At 31.1% G+C, this 10,842-nt stretch overlaps 1 protein-coding gene across 1 annotated transcript in view; it reads left to right on the forward strand.

The window, feature by feature from the left end:
• LOC126743078 (uncharacterized) overlaps nucleotides 1-10,836 on the forward strand; it is a 54,796-nt gene extending 43,960 nt beyond the window's left edge. The window contains exons 19-21 of the mRNA XM_050450012.1: nucleotides 843-1,038; nucleotides 1,518-1,774; nucleotides 10,270-10,836. Of these exons, the coding sequence (XP_050305969.1) occupies nucleotides 843-1,038; nucleotides 1,518-1,774; nucleotides 10,270-10,796 (980 nt within the window). The 3' untranslated portion in view covers nucleotides 10,797-10,836. The remainder of the gene's footprint in view (nucleotides 1-842; nucleotides 1,039-1,517; nucleotides 1,775-10,269) is intronic.
• The last annotated feature ends 6 nt before the right edge of the window (nucleotides 10,837-10,842 follow it).

A 10,842-nucleotide genomic window follows, 5' to 3' on the forward strand; every position in this document is an offset into this window, starting at 1 on the left:
GACAATTTTCAGCAACATTTTGCTTGCCCAGTTCGTTCACCAATATCTTTAAGCTTAAATTATGCGTTAATCTAAATCGTTTTAAGAGCCTTGATTAAAAAATTACTCACTTCACTTGAATGTGAGGTGCATTTTCCATCTCGCATTCAAGTGCATAAAAATTACCAATCCTTTTTGACATTTTGAAATATCAATTAAAAATGTACGTGTGTGTAAATTTTTTGCAACGCATATTTTTTCCTGGCTCCTTCACCAACAGTTTTCGCGTGTTACTGTGCATCCACCAAATTATACTAATCGTGTTATTTCTCAAACTTTTCAGGCTAATAAGGCATAGAAACGTTTAGATAATAGCGTTTCTAACAAAGGGGTTTTTATAATCTAAGAATAATATAAAACTTTTTTTTTTCGGAGTTTAAAAATGTGATTGGTTTCCCCGCTCCTTCGCCGATATTTTTAAGCCTAAATTGTTCCTAACTTAATTGACGAAAATCTTTAGATTACATCTTGTATATAAGCGGATAAAAAAAGGACAAACAAATTTTATCTTTCCGAATGTTATTTGAAGATTCATGTCAAATAAATTGTAGTTTTCCTTGCGCCTCCATCAAAACATGCTGATCGCTAAAAGTTTGTTAAATATTCACATTTTTAAAATAATTACATACCTTGGTAAGAAGACCTAAACCAAATGATCTATTTTATCTATTGTATATGATGCGCAATATGGGTGGCAACGAAAACTACAATTCCAGAGAAACTTTTTATTTTTTACGAATCTTATACTAAACCATACAATCATATTCTGCAGTTTCCTTTCAAAAAACTCTAATATTTTTTAGATTATGTAAACGCGCTGGACGTTTGGAGGGTGTACAGTGTCAAAGGGTGGCCCTGCAAACGCGGTACCCTTTGTAAAGAAAACCGCGTCACCGGATTTTGGTACTGCGAGTTGGAAGGGGGCGAGCACGATGCTTGGGACTACTGCTGCAGCCCCGATCATCATTGCGGATTCTCGAATGGATATCCTTACTCCTGGTAATTAAAGTTATTTTTCTTTAAAATTTAAATAAAAGCTGGGGCAGGATAAGCCCGTAGAATTGGCAGCCACTCCTCTATCATTTATCTTAACTGAGTTAAAGTATGAATATAGCATTAAAAAAATAGATAAATTCCTCAAAAACCGTACTGATTTTTTGATAAGATTGAATTAGATTGTAGAAAATCCAGCAATGTCTTTTACACGCTTTTTAATAATCTTAGCAGTTTCCTATAATATTTATAGGACAATAGTTAGATACTTTAATTTTATCATCTGCTTAATAATATATTATATATTTACATTTTCTAGAATTAGAATTTCAAGGTCCTTTATAAATTAGAAAAAAAAAATCATTTAAATCAGAAGGGCTTGAATACATGTGAAGTTTCAAATGCCTTTCTAGACATCACTGAACCAATGAGTCTTTGATAGTCCGCAAAAAGTCATTTTGAAATGAACTCTTTGTGTAATATAGGTGCTACGTAGGACCATCCAGAACCCAATGGCGCAAATGTAACGATCAATACTACCCTTATATCCACAACGTCCTAGACCGGTTTGACACTGATAAAAGGCCATGGCACACCTCCGGTTACATTCCACCACCTCCTCACACTCACGGATACAGACCTGATAGACCGAGTGCACCTTTGAGGCCGGAGGGACCTAAGCCGAGCCTGGACGAGTACGAGCAACAATTCGATAGTGAATTTTTAAGTCCTCCTAAACCAGGTATGAGCCCCATTAATAACACGAAAATCTCACTGATATTTCTTTTTTGTCCCAAAGTATTTCCCATTGAGAACAAAAATAATATGTTGTTGAAAGCAAAGTTATTTTTAATAAGTGGGTTTAGAGCGGCCAAATAGTATACTACTTCTACTTGTGTATTTGAAAAATGTATTCATAGGCAAATCATGAATTACTTCACTGATAGTAATTTATTTTCTAAGTTGCAACCTGGATTCCGTAAAGGTTTTAGTACTACAACTATGGATTCTTTTGCCTACAGACAGAGGTGAAAGTTGGTGTTGTTGGACTTTAGCGAGGCCTTCAATACCTTGAACCAAGCACTGCTCTATGCAAAACTTTTCTACTATGGTTTTAAACTTAAAACGATTCGATTTATTCGCAATTATTTCGATGACAGATCGCAGTCGGTCACAATTGATGAGCTAAGTCCAAGCCATCGTATGTGGATAGAGGGGTTCCCCAATGATCACTTTTGGATCCTTTGTTTTTTATCATTTTTACCGCTGATATGTCGGAGTATTTTCGTAATAAAAACAGCCATAGATACACTGATGAGACGCAGATTCAGCTTTGTTTTACCAGGCCCGATACAATTGCGGCGCGGCGGCTAGGAGGCCTAATGAATGTTTGAAGTCAGTTTTTAGATACTCTTTTAAGCATGGGTTAAAATTGAATCCCATAATCTACTTTAAGTCAGCTAAATTGGGCGTCTCAAAACTTGGTAATAGTTAATACCGGTTGTTGACGAATACAAAAATTTGGGTGTGATTTTTGATAACAAGATTATATTCCGAAGTCAGCTGTCTAGGCTTCCTCAAAAAGCCCATTATAATCTTTGCGACATTTACAAGATTAAAGATACTTAAGTTTAAGTGCTGGAACTAAAAGTCTGTGTGTGCACCTTAAATTTTTTTTAATCATTTTACAGCATCCTAAAAGATACTATACAACTATATGAAAAAAATACAATGTAAGAAATATTGGATGGAAAGATCTAAAAATGTAAGAATAAAGATTTATAATGGGCGAAATCCTACAACAAGATAAGGCAGAAAAAAGTATAAAAGGAATCCCAGATTATAGTTGAGTTTACGCGCTATAAAGTTACACTAATAAAATAAGTTATTTGGTGGCAGATATTCTCAAAATTATCACTTAGCCACAAATCAAGTTAGTCAACTCTTTCCTTTATAAATTTCATACTAGAGTATGTTAAAAATTTGAGGCAAAATATTGAGAGTTCTAAGCAATCCATTAGACCTTGTTCAAGTTTGTTATTTCTAAATTCAAATTTACTTACATTTCCAATGTACAATTGTTGTATATTTAACAAATTAGCCTCTCTAAATAATATTGCTAATGGGTACATTATATTTTTAAAAAACATTATCTTAACAACATACTTTTGTGTAAAAAGAGTGGGGATAGAAAATTTTTACAAGCTGCACCTCAAGCTATTATACCATAAGTCAAAATTGAGCCAACTTATAAAACATCCTCAATAAAGAATATGAAACTACATGTCTTAATTCGTAGAAATTATATAGTAGATTGATCAAAATATATCCCTAAATATTTCACACTATTTCTTCCTTTGGTTATATTTTGTTTGCTATATTTGTGAAGCCCCTCTTTTGCAGTCATAATTATGCAAAAGAAGAGATTGTTTATTAAGTAAGTTCCTAGAAGACATACCAAAGGTGACGAAGTTAGTTTTTTCTGTATTTAATATTTACAGATTAATTTAAGAATCAAGCCAGGGTTAAACCCTGGACAGTTTCTCGTCACACTCCCGAAAGACATTATCTTATGTTCGAGCTCTGACTAATAGTACAGTTTTATCTGCAAAGAAAATGATTTTGCCTTTTCTGGTAACACTTGTTAATTTGTTGACATAAGTAAGAAACACAGCCTAGCATAATTCCCTGTGGAATATCGAACTCAAACTGTTGCACCTTCCTGACAACTTGCTTGCGATTAGTGAGATGTGACTTAAATATAGTTAAGGAAACTCCTTTAATAACTATTTTCCCTAGTTTCATAAGAATGTCATGGTATCAAATGCCTTCGATAAGTCAACGAAGACCCACTGATCCATTTTTTAAAGAATTTATTTGAGTTAATAATTAATTTTCTGTAATTGGGATAAGAAACATGGAACTTCTAATTCGTATATTATCATTCACCCCAACATTTAGAACATCAATTTTACCAGCTAATTTAGCATATTTGTTAGAATCATTAGCCATCTCAAGTGCAACTGAAAGGTCTTTACCATCCTCGCTCATTAGTACCCTAATATGTCTATTAGGTGGCCTTTAGTTTGTCATCTTTCTTAGTTTGCCAAAGCTTTTCAGGATTTCCGTCTAGTTTTCACCAAACGACTTCTTGTAAAATTGTATTTTTACCAATTTCATTAATCTTGATAACATACTTCTATAATTCCTATATTATTAAGTATGTTTGTTATTTTTTACTTTCTCTTCTCCTAATTGAAGTTACAATAGTCCAATAGTCATATTTCTATTATATATAGTTTTGGTTAGTCTTGTAATTTGAGCGTCATACCAAAGGTTCCAACCATAGGACTATCTTACTGCTGATTTAATTCTTTGGTTTGTTAAATTATTTTTTTGATGTTTTTTAGGATCTGATACAAATTTTACTGCAATTTATTGCTATTATTTCTAAATTTAACCTAGAGTACCTAGAGTGATAAGACATGATATCAAGATTTGCCTCCAATAAAAATTTCACAAGAACATTGTCTAAAATCATTCTGCAATAATTCATTCCAGTCAGTCACAAAAACATCTTGAAAGAGATGGTCATCTTTAATTACCAATAATTCCTATAGTAATAGAATTCTTATTTAGAATCACTCTCAAAAATTTGTGTTATTTATTTTAATCATTTCAGAGCTCAAAAACTACTTACTTTTAGCATAAATAATCGTACCATCACATTTTTTTATTTTACTTTCATTATACACATCCATCAATATATATTTATTTAAACTATTAAAAACACGAGTTTCTGAAAGGACTATCAAATCAAAAGCCACCCGAAGTGATTGCAAAAACAAGTGTATTAAAATTAAGGAACTCTATAAATATTTATATAAATTACATTAAAATACTGAAAACCGTTCAAAAAAAATCTATTTCCTTAATTGTATCGCATGTTACACAGCTTTTTTTTAGAAAGAATAAGGTAGGGTCACTGAATGCTATAGTCAAAACATACAAACCACATAAGACTATCGATACATTAGGAACTGAGAGACTCTTATAAAAGAAGCCCTTCCACATCATTCACATCTCTTATTTTGATCAGATCAGAGTTTTAATTTTTCTTTGTCATTATTTAAGTAAATATTTTCTGTTCTTGTCAATCCACACTTTTTACTGGTGATTTTTCTAATTTCTTTCCTCTTTGACGACATTTTTTTCACAATTTCCTAAAATTATATCAGCAATGGCGAGTTTTTTTTTTAGTTCCCTCATTAAGTTGTTTAATATTAATTATGTCCTTCGATAAAGATTCATTAATAGCCTTTTGGACTTTATACTGCTAGGCATAACAAGCACAGCTGTTTTTAAGCGCTCTGATTTCCTCAGTTATTTTTGCAGTGGCGTCCATTATTTTTTTATTATTGTTTTGCCCTTCACCCTACTAAGTATTTGTGATCTTGAAGCAGCAGGCGGTTCGGGTACAGTTAGGGATCTCCTAACTTCTCGTTCTGTGTCTTACATACTTCACAAATCTATTTGGAGTTTAAAATTTTAATTACTTTAGACTTCATTTTCGACAACCTCTCAATTATAATTATTGTGTATTGTAATTCTTGCGTACGTTTGAATTGACAGATTGGACGTTAGCCAGAAATCTTAATACAGTAAACGAACACTAAAGAAACGACCGAGAAAGCTGACAACTTTGAAGAAAAACCGCTAATAGATGTGTAAATAATTTTCGTGAAGGGAGACTTTTTATGTTGTATTGTTTAGCTCCACGATCTGCCCTTGGATTGAAAAATTTACATCCAAGGGTGTCTTTAAGTGGATACCCTGTGCGCCTTTAATAGAAAAATATTAAAAGTTATTGTCGATTGTATCATTTAGAAGTACAAGACAGGGATTATATAAGAAATACATTTATAACTCAAAAAATTTTAAGAAAAAACTAACATGTTGATGTAGCCTTCTCATTTTCCACTAAAGTAGGCAAAAAAATGCCAATGATAAATAATATAAAGAAATAAAAGCAACTGAGAAATCTAACAACTTTAGGGGAAAAACGTTAATAAATTTGTCAATTATTTTCAAAAAAAATACACTTTTTATGTTGAATGATTTAGTTCCGAGTTCTGCCCTTGGATTCAAAAATGTACGTCCACGAAAGTCTTTGACTATATACCCTGTATGTCCTTAACAGAAAAATATTGAATCGAAATATATATATTTTTTTAATCAAAATATTAAGCATAAGGGAGTCTTTAACTAAGTGCTCTAAATGCCGTTAATAGAAAAATATGGAAACGTTATTGTTTTTTGTTTTTTAGTGCAAAACAGGGGTTATGTAGAAAAATGATCATTTCATTATATTATATGAACAAAAGAAGCTGAAAACTTTGAGGAAAAACTAACTCTTTGATGGAGCTTTCTCATTTTGCACTAAAGCAGCCGAAAAAAATTTAAAAAAATCTAAATAAAGTAAAGAAATAATAAAGGAATTAAAGAAACGCTCCAAGAAAGCTAACAACTTCAACGCAAACCGTTAATAAATTTGTACTTTACCTTTTATCTTTTTTATATTTTTGATTATCAGAAGCAGGGTTGCCACCCGTCCCGATTTGGTCGGGACAGTCCCGATTTTACTACTAAAGTCCCGCGTCTCCACTTTAAGATCATATGTCCCGATTTTGGCTGATTACTCCCGAAAAAAAATGAAAAATAAATTATCAAAAAAAATCTGCATCCGTGCTTCGAACGAATGCGGGTCGCAGAGTTGGCAGCAACGCTTAACGTCTTGGCTAGTCGAATTAATATATTATTTTTGTTATTTTTTCCATTTAGTATTTAGTAATTCAGGGCTTTTTGAACTAAACCGTTCTGTTAATCTATCACGGCAAGCACGATTTTGACTTTGACGCTAGTTGATTTTTTTTTAAATATCGCGGTGTATCGATAAACGTTATAAGCGTTGATTGATAATAGGGGTAATTCAATCCAATATTCAATCAACGTTATAAGTGTGTGTGTTTCATTAAAGCATTTTAAAAGGTAAGATAAAACCATTTTATTCAGTAGTTATATTTTTGTAGTTTTTTTTTGGTTCAAATAAGATTTCTAGCATTTTAAAAATATTTTATTCTAAAAATAGTATTAGATAGGATGTGGTTCTGTTATTCTAATTAGATTTAAAATGAAAGATATCTGTATTCATTATTTTTCTAGATTGCATGAAAAGATGAGCTTAAGGAAGTATTCAATGAGTTAATTAAGGAAATATTCAATATATATCAAATGAGCTATATGCCCGGTGCATTCTTTGTAAAAAAGACTTTTCTATTTCTCATGGCGGTTTAAGTGACATTAAACACCATAAGGATGGACATGAACATATAAGACGTGAAAATGCGGAAAAGTCACAAATACTAACAACATGATTGATAACAAAAACATACAAAACACTAGTAATGTGATAATAGCCGAGTTAGCACAAATTTTTCATTGTGTTAAAAACAATCAATCCTATAACTCTTTAGATTGCGGGATAAAACTTCTTCCGAAAATACTGTATGACTTACATATTTGTAAGAAAATGTCTTGCGGGAGAACCAAAGTGGAAAATATCGTTAAAAGTATTTTGGGGCCAAAGTCTGTAGAAGAGATTTTAAATGATTTAATTGGCGAAAAGGGGTTTATAATTATTTTTCTGTAGCAACGGATACATCTAATAACGGAAACAGAAAATTGTATACCATCTGCCTACAATATTTTTCAATTGAAAAAGGTGTTCAATCCAAACTACTGGATTTCTTTGAGGAAGCTTTAGAAACGGCTGATGCAATTGCCAATTCTGTTACCAAAGCACTAGAAAGAGTAAATTTAAAAATTGAAAATCTCGCTGCTTTTAGTGCTGACAACACAAACGCAAATTTCGGGAAAAATAGATCTGGTTACACTCTTTTAACAGAAAAAAATTCTCGGTTAATTAAAAATGGGTATTTGGCACATGTTGTTAACAATACGTTTAAATTTTCTCTTTAGCAATTAAATTTTGATGTTGAAACAATTATTTTAAAAATTTATAACTACTTTAGTTCTAGTGCTTCCTGAAGGGAAAATTTAAAGGAATTTGTTGAGTTTGTAGATTTAGAATGGCAAGAATTATTAAAATATATTCCAACAAGATGGTTATGTTTAGGGCCTGCTATTCAGCGACTTCTTAAAAACTACCCTGCAATATTATCCTATTTTATTTCATTGGGTAATGAATGTCCCTTACCTATTAAAAAACTTCTCGAAATTGAGAAATATGAAGAAGGAAGTGACTTAGACGCTTATTTACACTCCAAGACAATCATTTACTTACATTTTTGTGCCAATTTATTTCCCGTTTTTGAGAAAGTCTCACTAATTTTACAAAATGAATCTACTACAGAATTATTTGAAATTATGTTGAATTTCAAGAAAAGTTTAGAGAACCGTTTAGAAGAAGAATTTTTTGGATCCTATGCTATGCAAAATATCAAGAACCTAAAACCTATGGAACAAACAAATTAAATTAATGATTTTAACTTGGTTTTAACTCGGGCAATAAATTATCTGGAAAAAAATTTTGATTTTTCTGAGAATATTTTTTTCATAATACAGCCATTAAATTTTAAAAAAGAATTTTCTTTTAATGAATTATTAAAAATTGTAAATGTTTTAAAACTAGATGAAATAGATGTTGATATATTATTTAATGAATACTCAATTATAAAAATTTGCCTTAAAGAAATTTCTGAAAAGAACATATCAATTATAAATAAATGGCAATCTATTTTTAAAGCTACATTAATTCAAATGCCCTCATTGTTGAAAATAATTTCTTTTTTATTAAGTATTCCACCATTTAATGCCTATGTCAAGCGAATCTTTTCATCGATGTCGTTAAAGTGGACAAACACAAGGAATAGATGTTCAGTGGATTTAATTAATATGCGGAATTCCTAGAGAAGATTAAAAATGATCATCTCTTATTTTGGCAGCAAAATCAAATAAAAAGTATTCTTTTAAAAATAAATAAAATTATAACTTTAGTTTTTAGCATTTCTATTTAGTTAGAATTAGTTTATAGTGTACCTAGTACCTTTCTTAAATTTAAGAAAACTAGAAATATTAATTTTTCTTTTTAGATGTAGTTAAATAAATAGTCAAATGTATTAGAACGTAGTCAGGTTAAGTTTCTTTTTGGATCCTATTTCTAATAAATAATATTATTTAGTTTTTACTTTTAGGTAAATATAATAAAATGTAGATAACAAATTTAAGAGTAGTTTTTTTTTTAAATCAATTTTATAATATTTGGAATTTGTGTCAGTTCTGTCCCGATTTTCTAAACAGAAAAGGTGGCAACCCTGATCAGGAGTATTGGAGACACCCACTAAAACTACATTATTGGTCCTGGATTATAGGATCTTAATAACATGTAGAGATTTCAGCTTTAAACGTTTTTTTTGAGTTCTTCCCTTTTTTAAGATTCTTTATTTCCTTCGATAGAGATTCATTAATAGACTTCTGGACTTTATACTGCTACGCATAACCAGTAAAGCTGTTTTTAAGATCTCTGATTTTCTCAGCTCTTTGTGCAATGGCGTCCGTTGTTCTTTTATTATTGTTTTGCCCTTCACTCTACTAATTATTTATTTTTTGTTTTGTATTGTCTAAGTATTTGATCTCCTAACTTCTCGTTTCTTACATACTTCACAAATCTATTTGGAGTTTAATATTTTAATTAGTCTGACTTTTCTTGCATACGTTTAATTTGACAGCTTGGACATTATGATCGTGTAAGTCAAAAACTTTCTGAACTGAAATTGTTTAATATTTCCAATCGAGAAAAGCTACACTTTGCTTGCTTTCTTCATAAATTGGTCAAGACATGCTTCAATTTACTCTATGAAATATCTAAAATAACTAAACCCATTATTGAGAGCTTATTTTCCTATGCTTCAGTACACTTTAGGTCAACTTGAAGATATGTGTCCTAATATGTTGAAACGTAAAATGAAAAAATTACTTATGCGAGAATAAGTTTACCAATTTATAACTTGTTTTCTTCATGTACATATTTGTAATTATTTTTATGGATTCTGAAAATGAATCATTCTACTCTGTTAAGTTAGCATAGCTGACCTTCGCCAAGTTTTAAAACAAAGGCGTTTTTATTTATTTATTTATTTACATTTTCTCTCGTTTTAGGTGGTTTTGGGCAACCACGAAGATGGCCGGTCTCTTACCTCCATAAAGAGATGCCACCAAACAATACCCAACCAGATGCCAAATCAAGCCGTGTAGAATCACCGGAAAACTCAAAATTATCGGCGATCAAGAGTCTCATTGACGTAATCAAAAACACCGAAGTTGAGAACGTGCAGTACCACATATCCAACGATTCCAAGAAATCCGATGATATTTTATACGTTAAAATACCAATACCAACTTTTGATGATGACACTAATAACTCCACCAAACAAAGTAAAGGGGATGGTAAAGTGAGTTTTGAAACGGTCGAGTCTAATAAGGAAGAGAGTTTAAGAGGACAAAAGTCCTTGCGGGTAGAGAATCAACCTGCGTTTAATAAATACAATGCAAATACTAACGCAAATCAATATAGTCAAACCAGAGAGTACCTCACAAAAGAACCTGAAAGGAAATTTCCAGTTTATAGAAGAGGATTTGTTACAAGAACTAACTTAAGTAGTAGCGGGCATATTAGGTCCTTATAAATAGTTATTAGACCTGTGAATTATTAAAATATTAATGAAATGCATT

Source organism: Anthonomus grandis, chromosome 12 (assembly GCF_022605725.1).
Source record: "Anthonomus grandis grandis chromosome 12, icAntGran1.3, whole genome shotgun sequence".
NCBI lineage: Eukaryota > Metazoa > Arthropoda > Insecta > Coleoptera > Curculionidae > Anthonomus > Anthonomus grandis.